Raw genomic sequence first — 19,027 nt, 5'->3', positions numbered from 1 at the left:
GCCATGTAATGGCACCTTAAAAGTGAGAACCAATCACGTTCGATTGCTACCCAACTGTTGAAACCGCTGAATGCGTCCAATAATTCAGAAGTGCGTTCAAAAATTTAATTTATAGCGTTTTTGAATGTAGCAGATTTAATCGTTTTGATTAGCGATTAATGACGTCATTGCATCGTCTCTGCCAATAAAAGACTTGAATTTATAGTAAAATAGTGATTAATTGATGAAAACCCGTTTATTCGAAAACGCTATTAATTTAATTTAATTGTTTTATAAAGAGAAAAGTCCCCATATCTGTCACAAAGCTTTTTTTCTTGCTTGATTCTCATATTATGAAAATTTGTCTCTTGAAATGCGACCAACTTGTCATTAGAGATATGCACTTGCTTTGTTCTGATTGGTCGATCAAAGTCATTCAAACATTGGTAACTCTGAAACTAATAGGCTTTTATACCGCTTACTCTATTGCGCATGCGTAGGATTTGTCCTATTCGCTACCATTCTATCACAGGATGTGCGCAAGGATCGTATAGGATCCTGTAGGAAGAAGCTGACCTGCGTTGCGTACACGGTGATCAGTTTTGTGGTCTTGATTTCTTGTGTTTTCATAATTGATCGCAAGAGGATTCATTGCGTTGTATAAATTGATATTCAAGTTTCAAAATAAAACGCAACAGTTGTGTGGAACGAGACGAGGACGCTCATTCGAGTGATTTATGAGAATAATTTGTTGACTGGAATTTATTTCTCTGCAGCCATTGATGATGAGTCGATCTTACACATGCGGCCAAAATAGTAAGCAAATATTTTGGAATATGCCGTTTCGAAATATTCTATTTCTCTGCGCGCATTATATTCTGATTTACATTTCTCTCTTTCTTTCTTTTTCCCCTTCTTATCTTTTTTTTTTTTTTTTAGCTCTATTCATCTCTTTCTTTCAACTTGATGCTATACGCACACGCATACTCGCAACATGTGCTTTTTCATTTCTCTTTTTCTTTTTTTTTCCCCTTTTTTTTTTTTTTTTTTTTTTTAGCTCTATTCATCTCTTTCTTTCAACTTGATGCTATACGCACACGCATACTCGCAACATGTGCTAATTTATAGTTGCGAATTGTATTCTATTAAAATTTTTCAGGCATCTATTCTATTAAAATTTTTCAGGCATATCTATTAGAAATTTTACAGAATAATGAACAGAACGATAGACATATATAACAAATAGTATTGTTGACATATAGAAACAGATCTTTTAATGACATAAAAATATATATTGTAATTAAAAATATCTTTTATTTTATTATTTTTATTATTAAGTTGTTTAGATTAAATAATTATATATAGACAACAAATATAATTTATGTGCATTGCTTTTTATAAATAATTTTTTTTTTTTTATTACAGAGAAATCCTTACAAAAAAAGGAATATGTATATACAATCTTCATAAAAAGATTATCACAATAATCCTCCACTTGATATAATTATATATTTATATGTATATATACATATACATGTGTGTCTTTATTATGTTTATGTATGGCATAAATGCATTACGTATATACTGAACCAAGGATATAGATAATCATGTTGGAGAACCAGTTATTATCAAACACGATGAATAGCGACAATAAAGATAATAATCTGAATCCAGAATCGGAACATAAATTGTTTATAAATTTGACTCCATTGGATAATAGTAGATTCTTTTTGAAACAACGATTTAGATCCAGAGTGCTCAGTAAATCAGTTCCACTAAAAAATACAAGTTTACTTCGCCATAGAATGAATAGATCCTTAAACTTTGATATTATTAGTCCAAGGAAAGATAATTTATTAAAATATTCAAGTTCATATTTAGACATAGATTCTTTTGATGCAGGCAAATCATTGCGAGACTTATCTAGATCGGCTAAAATAATGAGAGCACTTAGTTTCAATCGTGATTCGTTTTACCACAGAAACATGAATATAAAAAAGTCATTGAATTTTGGTTCATCTCCAAGTCCACAGAAGACCAGTAATTTTGATATGGGTTCTCCTGCTGATTCAATTACTGATACATCGTCATCATTATTAGACAAATCCTTGAGGCTTGATTCAAGTTCAAGTGATTCAGTCGCCAGCAGCATGTTAGTTGCATCTTTGGAGTCAATTGATGAAAATCAGAATCAAACGCCTCAACAAAATCGAAAAATTGCTAAAATGTCGAGCAGTAAAAGGATTAATACAGAAGAAAATATGAACAGGTCAGGATCATCATCCTGTTCTACATCGTCGCTACGAAGCAATCTCAAAGAAAAAATCGACAACATCGTACACATATCACAAACACCTGATTTACAATCCTTCAAGCGACAGAATAGATCAAGAGCACTTAGCTGTAATATAGTTGCAAGTACACCCAGGAATTTGTCCCAGGAATTCAATCAGGATGAACATAACAGGTCACATACACCTGACAACATGATGCATTTAATCCCAGAAAGTATGAGTGCTATCAAGAAGAGCCACAAAAAGGTATTATATAGTTTATGCAATATTGCAGTCTTCTTTCCTCTTCCATTTTTTCGTTTTTAAACTATTTTGTGTGAATATAAATATATATATATATATGTTGCTACAACTTTGTACATTCAATTATCACTTTGGTAAAATTAGGTATATAAATGTAAATATTTTATAATTTCTTCTCAGAAATCGATATATTGAGCAACATTTTATACAACATGTATTTTTATAATTACACATGCATGACAATATGTATTTTTTCATTTCAATTATTATATTGTATATCATGAGCAGCAATAATTGACACATGCAATCTTGTAATTCATAGAAAGAAGTCACGATCTGTTTTTATTATTAATTAATACTTCTACATATATTCCTTACTTTAGATAATCTAAATTATTGTTGATGTCAAATGTTGAAATTTGGGAAATATTTTAGAAAATATGTGTGTGTGGAAAATAAGCTTTTTGAAATTTACATTTTCTAAAGAAAAATTAATTTTAAATTTCTTAAATAATCCATGTTTCTAGCAATTCTGAGGCATTACATATTTATAATTTTGTAACTGATACATTAACATTTCCATTCTAACAGGAGAAGATATATGGTCATGAAGAACGGTCATTTACACAACAAAAAAATGTTCCTGCCCAAAACAAAGACATATATACAAATTTGGAATCAATAGCAATGGATATATCCGAAATTCCTAGCTGTAGTAAGGCTTCTGTAAAAGAATCTCATAAAAAAAACAAAACTGTTAAGAAAACACTTATTTATGATTCAGACGATGAACTTTCTGAGTCTAGAGTTATTAAGCACAGTGCACAGCGAAAAACCTCGTCAAGGAAAAAGAATTTTTTGATGAACATGTTGAACGAAATAGAAGATGATAAAATACAGGACATGGATTCGAGCGATTGTGAGAGATGTGAAGAAAATATGCAACATAGAGACAGCACACATCTCACAAATTATGACAATAAAAAAGACCATTCTGCGCAAAATATCTACGATAAGAATACATGTCGGCCATCCTCGCAAAAAGAATCTTCAAGTATTTGTAATGTCAATGTAATGAATGAGAACAGAGCAATATCTTCAGAACACAATTCAACTGTTTCTCAAAATTATAATAGAGCGACTACACCTGAAAATAACATAAATATTATAGAGCATATATTTACGGAATCGATTAAAAAATCGCATAAGAAGATTAAACATGAAAATAGAAAAACTTCATCAAAAGCCAAGATTCTCTACCAGAAAATAGAAACAGCACAATCTGAAGTATCAGTTCAAAATATTTTTAATGATGATCAGTGTAAAGATGTTAAAAATGAAGCAACTGTTGCAGTTTGCGCCTTAAGCTCGCAGAATGCTGATCGGCCGAGCACACCTGAAAACATTAATTCAAGCAGACTCTTACTATCTGATTTTAAATCAGTTAAAAAGTCACACAAAAAAGACAAGTACAGCAAAAGAATTTCCGGTCTTGCTAAATGCCATAAATATCACCATGAGTATCGTAAAAAATATGACAATTCATTACAAGATAATAAATATGAAGAAAGAAATACTAGTAAAACTTTACATAGGAATGAATCATTTGAGGTAAATGAATCTCTTGATGTGTCACCCAAAAAGAAAAAAAAGTCGATGAATGTATCCTTTGAAAACGGTGTACGCAAATTATTATATTCTTCCAAATCACCATCTTTGAGATGTAACAATACAAATGATGAATTTAAAATTTATACTCCTACCAGAAAAGTAATGTCAACAAGTCAGTTTACAGTTACAAATAGTGTTTGTGCAGACGAAATATCGCAGGAACATGATAAACCTGCACAAATTACATCAAAAGAAATCGATTGTTTCAGATGTACGACGCCAGTCGCACGTTGTTTAAAAAAACCAAGAGAAAGCGAAGATCTTACATATGCTAACACTAAAAAACTTGAAATTAATACATCTGTTTCGAGCGATGGATCAGCGGATGTTGCAGATCTGAAAGACAAAAATGGTAGATCAACTCCGATAAATATGTCAACGACAGAATTACTTTGTAATATAGATTCTATTAAAAAATCACATAAGAAAGATAAGCATAGTCGCGGTATATGCAAGAGACCAATTTTGTGGAAGGAAGAATCATATTCCGAAAAAACTAGAAATGTTAATTTTACAAGTATGTTGAAACAACATACGTCCTTAAAACTTATGGATGTTGATAATGATTGTGCCAAAACGGGAACGTGCAGTAATACGCGTGATGAAGAGAAGGAGAAGAGCAAATGCTATGAAGAAATTATTTACAACGATCTTCAACCATCTACAAGCCGAGCAAGAGACTATATTGATGTAAAAACCGCGAAAAAATCAGAACTGAATACAACACCTCCAAATGATTTAAACGCAACGAACTTTGTCAAGTTGTTGCATACGATTTCCATTAAAAAATCGCATAAAAAGGAACGTGACTGTAACGCGCAAGCCAAGTACATTTTGATGAACAAGGAACCCGAATTGTCTGATGATGGATCAATATTTGACGAAGAGGATAAATTAAATTTTACTGAAAACTAGACACACACAGAGATAGTGATAATGAAATAATGTACATATAAACTAGAATAAGAACTACTAAACTACTATTTTGTTTGTGGACAAGAGAGTAAACCATACAAGGGAATTGAACATTATATTTATTTTGAATTCTGTTAGTGCATGTCTGTTTATCTATTTCGATGATATCTTGTCAAAATGTTTGTTCTAGTAAACTGAATTATTTTACAGGGAACATTTTGTATACTTTGCACTCTCTTACATATTTAAAAATGTGTTAAACAACTATAAAATATAGTTATTTGCTAGTTATCCTAGAATTGTTTGTTCATATACTCGAACCAAGCCAACAAATAAATGAACAAATATATTATATCTATGAATATAGTATAACTGAAATAAATATATATATATATACATACATTAAAAAGAGCAATGAATTGGTATATCTGGAGTGAAAGATTCAAATTAATTATATAATAAAAAATATATATATATACATATACATATATGTATACTTCACTAATGCACTAACAGTATTCGAAATATATATGCTAATGCTGTTTAATTCTCAGCATTATCTATTCAAGGTGGAACAATAGACTTAATGTTCTTTCTTAGATTAATATATCTTTCTGACTTTCCTCTCTCTCTGTATCGTTTTTATGGAATATTTTTACTTATGGATTTTTAAGTCTGTTACAACACACTTGACTTCGATAATATTAGTTTCTGTAGATTTTATATATTGCATTTTTTGTTATATTTTCGTATATAATTTATAAAAAGAAATACTTAAAAAAAAACACGCAATTATTTCAATAATATTTGAATGTTACGTGTGCATTTGACATTCGGTTTCATACCAACCTTAGAGTATATTAGCTTATAATAGTTACATATATTTAAACAATTACACATTAAACATTAAAAATTATTCATTAAGTATTACAATGGCATTAAACATGAACAATGGTTAGGATATCTAAATAGTTAGGATATTGATTGATAATCTATATCTTTGTAATATTGTATATAAGATATTAAAACAAATACACAATTTTCTACTTGATTAATATATACAAAAGCTTTCTTTTCTTCGTGTGTGTGTGTGTGTATAGGAAGGGGGAAAGGTGTGGTATCCAAGATATATATTTTCAAAAATTTTATTATAATTAATCCCATAATACGAAGAATATCTGAAAAAAGATAAACTATGATAAGTTTCTCTATACTTATGTAAAGTATTATTTTTTTACATCTTGAGTATTTTTTTTATATAATCTCAACAATAAATTCTCAATACATTGTTTAATGGCTTTTTATAGATATAATTACTGATGTAATTACTATGTTCACTACATCTATAATTATAACCATAGAATATATAGTTAGAATTACAAAATATAATATATTTTTACAACAAATGAAACTATATATATAAGATGTTATACAATATTATAACACGTTTGGCCATCTGGAAATGTTTCTATAAAAAAAGGAAAAATGTATATAATATGCAGAGAAATGGTCCAGAAGAGGTGTAAAAAAGATATGAAATGCATCAATTGTAGAGTAAACACAAAACAAGAAATGTTTGAAATATGAATGTAACAAGAATCTCAAAAAAATTTGAATAGAAAAAGGCACATTATTCTTTAACGCAAACAAATTAATAGATAAAAAAAAGAGTGGTATGAAAATCTATAAAATCATCTAAACAAATGGCCACAATTAAGAAATAAGAAGAATCAGTTATAAAACCATTACAGAGAAAAGATAGGTACAATCTAAAGTTAAAAATTAAAAAACATTAGGGTGAATGTTTATAGAATAACCCGCTCTACTTAGATTTTGATAAAAATACATTTAATCGATGCCTTTTTAAATAAAAACAAAGGTTTGAAAAATAAAAATCGTCGCTCGATAGCGTAAAAAAAAAGTTATTAAGCGTTAAAAAAAGAGTTATTAAGCGTGCCACTTTTGAAGGTTAAGAAATCTGTCATACTGATGAAATTCTGGCGACGAGCATGCGCAGCAATAAAAGAGTATACAAAATCGAATAAAAATTGATACTTTCACACATTTACTATTTATTGTTTATTAAATTCCAATTAAATGATACTGTACCCCACGGGGGTATTTAAGTTTTCAGTAGGATTTTCGAACGCACTTTGCATAAGCTGGCACCGGAAGAACAGTACGGAAGACACCTCGAGACCTCGAGAGAAATTAGCGTGACCATAAACGTATAAAATTTATAGACGGAACAGTGTTACTAAATGGGCGCCATTTTTCGCGCATGCGCGACATAGCGGTGAGATAACAAGGAAATTTTCGTTCCTTTCGTCCAATCAGACGCTTCGAATTTGTAATACCAGATGAAATGTATCCTTCATATCTTCGCATTAATTTCTCTCAGTTCCTTGCAGCACTTTGTAGTTCGTAGTTTCTTGCGGTGTTCTTCCGGTGCCAGCTGCCAGCTCGCGCACGTTGTTCATTGCTCTATTGGCGAAGTCCACGTTTCGTGTCGTAAGACTTAAAGGTACAGTTTTGGTATATTCGAATTTATATAAGAAAATAATATTTCCTATTTTGAATTATTCGAACATTGATGAATTGAAATAATTAACGTATTTGCCCGATTGCTTTTTATAATTCGTCGTATCGTTGGATGTCTCCAGTTGCGTCGCAACTCAGTTGTGTTAAAATAGTATAAATATATGCAAAGTCACATCTAATCGTTGTTTTCTACTTTTTTTCTTTATATTTTTCTGAAAAAATGATAAAAACATTTGATATAAAAAACTCGATTTCTCTCACACACACCAAATACAATAGGTTAAACCGTTTAAATATAAATATATTTTGGTAGATACATGTGTGTGTCTTTACATATAAAATACGAAATATATATATATATCAATTATCACGTTTCACGCGAATGCTACTTTATATACAAAACCAATATATATAACACTTGGTAATTTTAGATACACATAGAATTTATTCTTTCATGATGATTTACTCACCATCTTTCGACTGAATGTTTGTGATGATATATAATTTGTACTGAGCATAATTAGCATTTAGAATAATTATGTTAAATTAATTCTATTAGTATTTTAATAGACATCTACATTTTGCAGAATGCGTTACGTGGCCGCTTATATGTTGGCTGTTTTGGGAGGCAAAGCCTCGCCAAGCCAAAATGACATTGAAAAGATTTTATCATCGGTCGGAATCGAAACAGATGCCGAAAAACTAAAAAAGGTCATTTCAGAATTGAATGGAAAGAGTATCGATGAATTGATCGCCAAGGGTATGTCGACATATTTTTTTGCAACATTCTCTTATTATCTACTTAAAAGAATGTATATGCTATTTTTCTATAAGAAAAACTAAATATAATTGTGTGATTTTAGGCAGGGAAAAATTGTCGTCTATGCCAGTTGGCGGAGCAGCTGCTGCGGGTGCCGCTGCAGCTCCTGCCGCTGCAGCTCCTGTTGAAGAAAAGAAAGGTACATTTATTTCTGCACTAATTTTAAAAGTCTAACATTACTATTTGTAGTAATACAAATAGTAGTATTAATATATTTATACTTTAGAATAATATTACTAATACAAATAATTTTTATTTTAACAGAGGAAAAGAAGCCTGCTAAAGAAGAATCTGAATCTGAGGACGATGACATGGGCTTTGGCCTGTTTGACTAAAAACGTCTTCTTTTTTTATCGTCACCAAAAGAAAGCATGCTACATTCTGTGGCAGTGGTATAAATGGTAACAACAAAATATTGTATAAAATGTACAAATTAAACAAAATTAATACTACTGCTGGAGAATAAAGCATATTTTACATTAAAAATTTAATCTCTGTGTGTCTGCCCTCTCCTGAGATAATATTTCATGTTTCTTTAATTGTGAGCAGTAATGCGTTAATATTCATAAAATTTTATGCAACGATGATAACCTTTAGAGTACTTAACAGAAAAAAAATTATAATTAGAGGCAAAGAGAAGGGAATTTCTCTAATCTATTGTGTATATGGAACATGCCGTTGCAGTCTCATTCGTAGCGGAGCAGGGGAAGGGAAGGGGGTGATGCGCGAGATTTACCACTGAATCCAATCGTGTCAAATCGCGCCTGTATTCTTCCGCTAGTGTCGAGGCTCTCGTAGAGTTCGGCGTCAACACGATCTCACACTAATTGTGCAAGAAAGAGAGAAAGAATAACGATATTAATTAACAATTAATCGACGATATATATTTATAGTGTGACTTGTGTAACGCGAGGTGCGGTTAAACCGCGAAGAACCGCCAAGAAATTTCATACGCGGGAACTATTTCGAGATAGAGGGGCGGCGTTGGCGGCCATGATGGGTGTCAGCGGCGAGTAGCATTCGCTCTCCAGTCAGTTGGTTTTGCGCTTTTAATGATTGATACCGAGCATTCGGGGATAAAAGGCGCACGATAACCGGGAATAGGTCGTAAGTAGATTGCAGTCGGGAGGTTTGCGTTGGCCGTACGGCTGATCGATCCGTCGAAGAAGAGAAGCGGCTAAAAAAAATCTCTCTCTTGGAGATTTTTTCGAATATATTTCGGCAAAAATGACGCAGCTACTACCCATAAGGTTCCAAGAACACCTTCAGGTACGTCATCTATATTTCCTCGCTAAGGTATTTCTCTCGAGGACGAGAAACGGAGACTCGTCACTCTAACGCGATCCTAGGATCTATATCAGCCTTTTTTTTTTTTCCCTTTCTCGGACATTTTCTCAGCGATCGCTTTACGCGAGGCTAACTCTTCCTCGTTTCGAATCGTATATCGACGGCATACTCGTCTGTGTTCTTTTCCAACGGAAGTGCAATTTCTCGCGTTTGACGTTACTTTGACAGTCCCGATGACCTCGTACACCTCGCGTATGATTCAATGACATTACTCGGCCCGTTAAATGGCTCGTGCGTTCGCAGCTGCGCTCGTACGGCGAATTTCGTGGCACAGGTTAATCATCCCCGATACACGCTCAATTGACGTGTATCACGGATAAAGCGGACAAATCGAATTACGTACTTGTCTTTTCATCAACGAATGATGGGTTCAAGATTATCGTGGATCTATCGTCGGCGCATACGCCCCTTGCTTCCGCTTTTACCGAAACTTAACATTTCTTATCGAATATTCTCTTTTTCCTCTTTTTCCCATCCGTTATTCCACGATTTCCAAATTTTCGTATTAATATTAATTTTTCTTGTTAAATATAAAAAATAATTTTTTAAGATATAAATCCTGCGTGTTACAAGTAGTACATTTATTACAATAAATACTTTATATATTTTTTTTTTTTGTAGAAATGCATTTAGCAACATATAACTATTGCATTAACATTAAGATATTGTTGTTATGACATTATAAAGTTAACTTTATATTTTATTGCAATTTTGTGGTTATATTAGTAACAGCATATTTACGTAATCAGCACAGTACAATATGACTCATTTACTATTAGAGAATAATATAAGTTGATATACTGTCTCTAATAGACATCTCAATGGCTTTGAGATAGTTATATGTAAAAAATCATTATTAATAAAATTACTTTGACAATAAAGAGTTCTTTCCCAGAGGATAAATGATATAAAATTGGCTATATACTTAGTTCACAATATATATCCTTGATTGTGCACAGAAATGATTATAGGAGCTTGAAAAATATGAAAAAAAGAAGCATTATTTATCTGTTATTTCTTATATTTATAGCTTACAGCTGTGGGAATTAATGCCAGTAATGTCAGCTTTAATACGCTTACTATGGAATCTGATAAATTCATTTGTGTTAGAGAAAAGGTTGGTGACACTGCCCAGGTAGTTATTATCGATATGAACGATTCTGCCAATCCTATCAGAAGACCAATATCTGCTGATTCTGCAATTATGAATCCAGCTAGTAAAGTCATCGCTTTGAAAGGTATGTGCACACATAGGAAAGATTGATAATTTAGGAAAGAGTCTTCAGCAATATGAAATAAAACTTATGAAGATTAATTTTGCGTTAGTAGTTCGAAAAATAAAATGTATTAATTTGTATGATTTTTCTTAAAAAAAAAAGTCTGCATTGTGTGTGTAATTCTTTTTATAGCAATGAAAATATTAGAAGAATGAAAATATGTAAATAAAATTTACCACAAGAGATAAATATCTGTTTTTGTTTGATTAGCTATGAAGACACTTCAGATTTTTAACATTGAAATGAAGTCAAAAATGAAAGCTCATACAATGACGGAGGATGTAGTCTTTTGGAAATGGATATCACTAAACACATTGGCATTAGTAACAGAAACTGCGGTGTATCACTGGTCCATGGAGGGCGATTCGACGCCGAATAAAATGTTCGAACGTCACTCGTCGTTAAACGGTTGCCAGATTATCAATTACAGAACAGATCCGAAACAAACGTGGCTGTTATTGATCGGTATTTCGGCGCAGCATAACAGAGTGGTCGGCGCTATGCAGCTTTACTCCGTGGAACGGAAATGCTCGCAACCGATCGAGGGGCACGCTGCCTCCTTCGCTCAATTCAAGATGGAAGGAAATGCAGAACCCAGCAATCTGTTTTGTTTCGCCGTTAGGACAGTCCAAGGAGCGAAGCTTCATATCATCGAAGTGGGTCAACCGCCCGCCGGTAACCATCCGTTTCCGAAGAAAGCGGTGGATGTATTCTTTCCGCCTGAGGCCGGGAATGATTTCCCCGTCGCTATGCAAGTTAGCTCCAAGTACGATGTCATATATTTAATCACAAAATACGGTTATATACATATGTACGATATCGAGTCGGCGACCTGTATATTTATGAATCGTATCTCGGGAGAGACTATCTTTGTCACTGCCCCACACGAAGCCTCCGGTGGTATAATAGGAGTAAATCGAAAGGGTCAAGTCTTATCCGTTTCCGTGGACGAAGAGAACATAATCCCATACATCAACGGAGTGTTACAGAATTCGGAATTGGCATTAAGAATGGCCGTGAGAAACAACTTATCGGGAGCCGAGGACTTGTTCGTGAGGAAATTCAATATGCTTTTCCAAAATGGCCAGTACGCGGAGGCGGCAAAAGTTGCAGCTAATGCTCCTAAAGGGATACTTCGAACACCTGCGACTATTCAACGATTTCAACAAGTTCCGACTACTCAAGGCCAAACATCTCCTCTTCTACAATATTTCGGTATTCTTTTGGATCAGGGACAGTTGAACAAGTACGAATCGTTGGAACTATGTCGTCCTGTACTAGTTCAGAACCGTAAACAACTGCTGGAGAAGTGGCTGAAGGAAGATAAGCTGGAATGCAGCGAAGAATTGGGGGATCTAGTAAAACAAGCGGATCCTACATTGGCGCTTAGCGTCTACCTGAGAGCTAACGTTCCCAACAAGGTTATCCAATGCTTCGCGGAGACCGGCCAATTTCAAAAGATCGTTCTCTACGCCAAGAAGGTCTCGTATACACCCGATTATATATTTCTCTTGCGGAACGTCATGAGGATTAATCCCGATCAAGGTGTAGCATTCGCGCAGATGCTGGTCCAAGACGACGAACCGTTGGCCGATATCAATCAAATCGTCGATATATTTATGGAGCAAAACATGGTGCAGCAGTGCACGGCGTTTCTGCTAGACGCGCTCAAAAACAATCGGCCGAGCGAAGGTGCTTTACAGACCCGTCTTTTAGAGATGAATTTAATGTCCGCTCCGCAAGTCGCTGACGCTATATTAGGCAATCAGATGTTTACCCATTACGATCGAGCTCATGTCGCGCAATTGTGCGAGAAGGCTGGCTTGCTGCAACGCGCGCTCGAACATTATACCGATTTATACGACATTAAGAGAGCAGTAGTGCATACACACTTGCTCTCTCCCGATTGGCTCGTAGGTTTCTTCGGGACTTTGTCCGTAGAAGATTCCCTTGAATGCTTGAAAGCCATGATGACAGCCAATATAAGACAGAATTTGCAAATCTGCATACAAATCGCGACCAAGTATCACGAGCAGCTGACGACTAAAGCGCTGATAGATCTGTTCGAAAGCTTCAAGTCTTACGAAGGTCTGTTTTACTTTTTGGGTTCTATTGTAAACTTCAGCCAGGATCAAGAAGTGCACTTCAAGTACATTCAGGCGGCGTGCAAGACCGGTCAAATCAAGGAGGTGGAACGCATATGTCGGGAGAGCAACTGTTACAGTCCGGAACGCGTCAAAAATTTTCTGAAGGAAGCGAAATTATCCGATCAATTGCCGTTGATAATCGTATGCGATCGATTCGATTTTGTTCACGATCTCGTTCTCTATCTCTATCGCAATAACTTGCAAAAATATATCGAGATATATGTCCAGAAAGTCAATCCGTCGCGTTTACCCGTTGTCGTGGGCGGTCTGTTGGACGTTGACTGCTCGGAGGATATCATTAAGAACTTGATACTGGTGGTGCGCGGACAATTTTCCACTGACGAATTGGTCGAGGAGGTCGAGAAGAGAAATCGGCTGAAGCTCTTGCTACCGTGGTTGGAATCTCGCGTTCATGAGGGCTGCGTAGAGCCTGCTACGCACAACGCACTAGCCAAGATTTACATTGACAGCAACAACAATCCTGAAAGATTTCTCAAAGAGAATCAATTTTACGACAGCAGAGTCGTTGGCAAGTATTGCGAGAAACGCGATCCTCATTTGGCTTGCATCGCATACGAGCGCGGTCAATGTGATCGCGAACTGATAAGCGTGTGTAACGAGAATAGTTTGTTCAAGAGCGAGGCGAGATACCTAGTGAGACGCAGAGATCCCGATCTCTGGGCGGAAGTGCTTTTAGAGAGCAATCCGTACAAGCGACCGTTGATCGATCAAGTTGTTCAGACGGCGTTATCCGAGACACAAGATCCCGAAGATATATCGGTTACTGTCAAAGCTTTCATGACTGCTGATCTGCCTAACGAACTGATCGAACTTCTCGAAAAGATTGTGCTGGACAGCAGTGTTTTCAGCGATCATCGTAACTTGCAGAATCTTCTAATACTAACGGCCATCAAGGCCGATCGTACACGTGTTATGGAGTATATTAATCGTTTAGATAATTATGACGCTCCGGATATTGCCAATATTGCCATTAACAATGAGCTTTACGAGGAAGCATTTGCTATCTTCAAAAAGTTTGACGTCAACACGTCAGCTATCCAGGTTCTAATTGAGCAGGTCGGCAACTTGGACAGAGCTTATGAATTTGCAGAAAGGTATACGATATATGTGTGTATGCATGTATATATATTTTCTTGGTGTTTATACAATACACATAAACAGACTGTTTTACGCGTTATAGATGCAACGAGTCGCCAGTATGGTCACAACTCGCAAGGGCTCAATTACAGCAGGGTTTGGTCAAGGAAGCAATCGACAGCTTTATTAAAGCAGACGATCCGTCAGCGTATGTAGACGTAGTCGAAACCGCGCATCGGACTTCACATTGGGAAGACTTGGTCCGCTATCTCCAAATGGCTCGTAAAAAGGCACGCGAATCCTTCATCGAGAGCGAACTGATATATGCGTACGCGCGAACCAATAGACTTGCGGATCTCGAGGAATTTATATCTGGCCCGAATCACGCTGATATACAGAAGGTAAAAAGAATCATTCGTATTCGCGAAAGCAATTTGAGAGATTTCCGTTGAATCTATTCTTCTTCTTTCTTATAGATCGGCGATAGATGTTTCGACGATAAGATGTACGATGCCGCAAAGCTCCTCTACAACAACGTATCGAACTTTGCGCGACTGGCAATAACGCTCGTTCATCTGAAGGAATTTCAAGGCGCCGTCGATAGTGCGCGCAAAGCCAACTCGACGCGCACTTGGAAGGAAGTTTGTTTCGCTTGCGTAGATAGCGGTGAATTTCGTTTAGCCCAAATGTGCGGCCTGCACATAGTCGTACACGCGGACGAACTGGAAGATCTGATCAATTACTATCAGGATCGCGGACACTTTGAGGAACTTATTAACCTTCTCGAGGCTGCTTTAGGACTTGAACGAGCTCATATGGGAATGTTTACCGAACTGGCTATTCTCTATAGTAAATACAAACCTCAACGAATGAGGGAACACTTGGAACTTTTCTGGTCGCGTGTCAATATACCGAAGGTAGGTTTTGTTTCGACCCGATTGCTAATTACTTAAGAGATTCGCTAATTACTTAAGGGAAAATGATTTATTTACTTTAGGTGCTACGTGCGGCGGAACAAGCACATCTGTGGGCCGAGCTGGTATTTTTGTATGACAAATACGAGGAATATGACAACGCGGTTCTCGCGATGATGCAACATCCTACGGAAGCTTGGCGAGAAGGTCATTTCAAAGACGTAATTACTAAAGTCGCAAACGTTGAACTCTACTATAAGGCTATACAGTTCTACGTGGAATATAAACCCCTTCTTTTAAACGATATTCTGCTCGTGCTTGCTCCGCGTATGGATCATACTAGATCAGTGGCGTACTTTACGAGAACCGGTCATTTGCAACTAGTGAAACCGTACTTGAGATCAGTTCAAGCTCTCAACAACAAAGCTATCAATGAAGCGTTGAATGGCTTGTTGATTGATGAAGAGGATTACCAGGGTCTCCGAACGTCGATCGACGCGTTCGATAATTTTGATAATATCGCATTAGCGCAGCAGCTCGAGAAACATGAATTGATCGAGTTCAGGAGAATCGCCGCATATTTGTACAAGGGAAATAATAGATGGAAGCAGTCTGTAGAACTTTGCAAGAAGGACCGACTCTTCAGGTAACGTTGCATGGTTATCTGTTGAAGAATATTTATATATACAAATGTATGATCTCTTTTAATCGCTAATTTAATAACAGGGATGCTATGGAATATGCTGCGGAATCTCGGAATGCAGAAGTTGCTGAGGAATTGCTCGAGTGGTTCTTAGAGAGAGGTTCAAAGGACTGCTTTGCAGCATGCCTGTTTCATTGCTACGATTTACTTCATCCGGATGTTATCTTAGAACTCGCTTGGAGACATCGTATTTTACATTTCGCGATGCCGTATCTTATACAAGTTGCACGGGAATATATCACTAAGGTAAACAAAAATATTGTCCAGCCATACATTTAATTCTTTATATCATGCACACTGACATTATTCATATAATATTCAATATATTGGATGTAGGTCGATAAATTAGAAGAGTCCGAAAGTCGACGCATCGAAGAAACTGATCATCAGGAACATAAGCCTATGATTATGCGTAAGTAATTTTGCAATAATTTCATAAATATTGCGCTTGAGGGAACAATATATTGTTTCCTATATTAACGATATTTTTCTCTGTTGCATATGATTGTCATGGCCACAGCGGAACCTCAGCTAATGTTGACTGCAGGGCCTGGAATGATGGCACCCGGCTATGCACCTCAAAACGTATACGGTACACCCGCACAAGTGTACGCGTCCACCGCAGCCTATCAAGGTTACGGTATGTGAAATACATTTAACAGGACAGATCAACAAAGTCTACTTTTCTATAAAGTTTAGGTAGAATGAGATATATTGTTTGGTTAGCTTATTAATATATCGTATCAATAAAGCGCGAATACGAATTATAATATCATTAGAAACACAAAGAAATTGCCACGTTTAGAGATCATGAATACAAATAATGTAACAAATAATAACGAAATATATTAGAGAGAGGAGAAGGCTATCACACGCTATCTAAATGTGAATTATTGTTATTTGTGAAAGAGACGTCAAGGAGTAAAACTATCATATTTCATGGTTCAAATTATTGTTATTTAAACAGAGAGATCTTGTGTGAAAACAATATTATTTAAAAAAAAAAATAAAAGGAAAGTTACTTTTTTTCTTTTTTTTTCAATGTGATGCTGAGATTTTAATTTAATTATTATTGCACAGTCGGAGTATAAAAAAGTATACATTATATGTATGTACATTGTGTGTAAGCAGGATATAGTTTTTCTCTTTGCTCGCACACATATACGTGCGTCTATGTGCCTTTCTTTTGGCTATTAATGAGAAGCAAGCTTTTTTCGGTGATATCGAATTCTAGATGAAACAAAATCAACTGTAGATTTTTAAATCACGATTTCCATAACTACAAATTACACACTGCTTTTTATTCAGCAAAAATTTTTTTTTTTTTTTTTTTTTTCGATTTGATTCAAATATCCTCATCTATATCAAGAAGTTTTCAGCTTTAAAAGTTAATCTCTTTTTTTTTTTGTATCTTGCAAATATGTAATAGCTCATTGTAAGAAATATACATTTTAGAAATATCGTAGCGTGTGGTAAATCATGATAAAAATGAAGAGTGTCCTCCCAAAACTGTAACAAGAGTATCTTTTAGATTGGATAGATCATGTATATCAATATTGTAATGAGACGAGATCCTTCAAAAAATGGAGAAAATCTGTAGACATTTCAGAATATGTTGGCGTCTATAGTACATAAACATCGTTCTAGATCTACTTGTATGTATATTTGCTTGAATAGAGGTACATATTCGCAGTTAATTTAATTTGCATAAACGAACGACACAAAAACAAATAATTATAGATACTGAAATTGATGGTAAGATCTTATTATTTTACTAATGTATTGAAATATATAAAATAGTTTGAATTTTCGTCCGATCTTCGTATGTATCATGCTTTCGACCTTTTGTTATTCACTATGCAAGTGAAGACAGTTATGATTTAGAGTTGGAGATATATAAAGATATTTAAGAATTGGAACAAAGTATAATACACCCACGAGATCGTCTCTATTACGTCGTACATATGTTTTAGTAGTATTTTCTACTCGTTTTGACTTCATATAGTATGTGTGCATAGTATCTTATTTGAAATTATTAATCGTTAATCATTATATAGCTTGTTACAAACTATGCCTAAATTGTGCAAGTATTAAGATAAATTAGATCGCAATACTTCTAGAAAATGACAAAGCCATGTTGTATCTCTGTTAAACATTCATGTTTTTTTTTAATATTTATGTTGCGTGTATAAAGTGCTACATTGATGCATCAAGATCAATACATGAGACATGGCAGAAAACGAAGAAAAACAAATATTAATTTTGTAATACGTCTTACCTTTAACATTCCTAAAGTTGCCCCTGCTGCGTAATTTTATATCATTTAGTGATATCACATTTATGTTACATCTTAAGATATAATGGTTTATATAATATATAATCTTTATTTTAAAGTACGAAGCGAAAGTTAATTATATCGCTCGACGAAATAGTCGGGTTATTACTAGGTCCAAGTAAAAATTTATATGTAATAGTAAAAGAGCAGATATATGACGTGTTTTCTTTATCACACTTTATTCATCTCTATTGTTCAAAGCTTTCGTTTTACTACTCCACAGTTGACCGTGCAATGATCCAGCTGTGTATATATCATAAAAATGTTATGTCGAATAAAGGTCAAAAACCACATGACCTGGTATTATTTCACTCTGATCTAAATTTAGCCAATGAAATCGTAGATCGATTAACAAATATAGTTATTGTACTAATTGAAAATAATTATCACCATATCAGTGTCATATTTGGCTACTGTGGTTCTAAATGCAATATGGGTGAAAAAAAGACACTTCCAAAATATAAATACATTATTGTTTAGTAGCATATCTCTCCATAAATACATGCAAAGTACGTACACACACACACACACATATATATACAAACATTATATATAAATCTAAAATACTATATTATATAAATAATGTAACATGTAAGTAGTAAATATATCAATTCTGTAATTGTAATATTCTATAATAATAATCTGCAGAAGAATAATGAAAGATATGGAAATAAATAATTTTAAAACATCTGCATGAAATTAAGCAAACTTGAGCAAAAGAATTATTGTCATTAATTATATAT

The 19,027-nt window shown here is 34.6% G+C and overlaps 3 protein-coding genes and 1 non-coding gene across 6 annotated transcripts in view; 3 read left to right on the top strand and 1 right to left on the bottom strand.

Annotated features, from left to right (window-relative positions):
- The first annotated feature begins 513 nt into the window (after window positions 1-513).
- LOC115234931 (60S acidic ribosomal protein P2) lies at window positions 514-8,949 on the top strand. Of its 3 annotated transcripts, XM_029806352.1 has the most exons (6): window positions 514-795; window positions 1,405-2,519; window positions 3,108-5,014; window positions 8,231-8,403; window positions 8,507-8,602; window positions 8,728-8,949. In XM_029806352.1, the coding sequence occupies exons 2-6, from the start codon at window positions 1,587-1,589 to the stop codon at window positions 8,796-8,798; spliced, it is 3,180 nt and encodes a 1,059-aa protein (XP_029662212.1). In that variant the 5' UTR covers window positions 514-795; window positions 1,405-1,586; the 3' UTR covers window positions 8,799-8,949. The 3 variants fall into 3 exon arrangements, with proteins under 3 accessions (XP_029662212.1, XP_029662210.1, XP_029662211.1); XM_029806351.1 differs by lacking the exons at window positions 514-795; window positions 1,405-2,519; window positions 3,108-5,014 and adding an exon at window positions 7,469-7,626; XM_029806350.1 differs by lacking the exons at window positions 514-795; window positions 8,231-8,403; window positions 8,507-8,602; window positions 8,728-8,949 and adding an exon at window positions 1,051-1,275 and having other exon boundaries at window positions 3,108-6,084.
- On the top strand, window positions 8,093-8,165 carry LOC115235119. Its single transcript, XR_003883985.1, has one exon. It is a non-coding gene; the product is annotated as a small nucleolar RNA Me28S-Am982 (small nucleolar RNA).
- Window positions 8,950-9,208: 259 nt separating the features above from the next.
- On the top strand, window positions 9,209-17,880 carry LOC115234930 (clathrin heavy chain). The gene is made up of 9 exons (XM_029806349.1): window positions 9,209-9,732; window positions 10,841-11,048; window positions 11,298-14,349; window positions 14,436-14,733; window positions 14,809-15,249; window positions 15,330-15,892; window positions 15,973-16,195; window positions 16,286-16,361; window positions 16,470-17,880. The coding sequence occupies exons 1-9, from the start codon at window positions 9,691-9,693 to the stop codon at window positions 16,595-16,597; spliced, it is 5,031 nt and encodes a 1,676-aa protein (XP_029662209.1). The 5' UTR covers window positions 9,209-9,690; the 3' UTR covers window positions 16,598-17,880.
- LOC115234935 (ribonuclease P protein subunit p29) overlaps window positions 17,330-19,027 on the bottom strand; it is a 3,530-nt gene continuing 1,832 nt past the window's right edge. Inside the window, exon 5 of the mRNA XM_029806356.1 lies at window positions 17,330-19,027. This exon is cut by the window's right edge and continues 1 nt beyond it. The gene's annotated coding sequence lies outside the window, so the exon portion shown is untranslated.

Source organism: Formica exsecta, unplaced genomic scaffold, assembly GCF_003651465.1.
Source record: "Formica exsecta isolate Colony F162 unplaced genomic scaffold, ASM365146v1 scaffold21, whole genome shotgun sequence".
NCBI classification, from domain to species: Eukaryota; Metazoa; Arthropoda; class Insecta; order Hymenoptera; family Formicidae; genus Formica; species Formica exsecta.
Note: the sequence above shows the minus strand (reverse complement) of the source record. Positions and strands in the feature narration are given on the sequence as shown.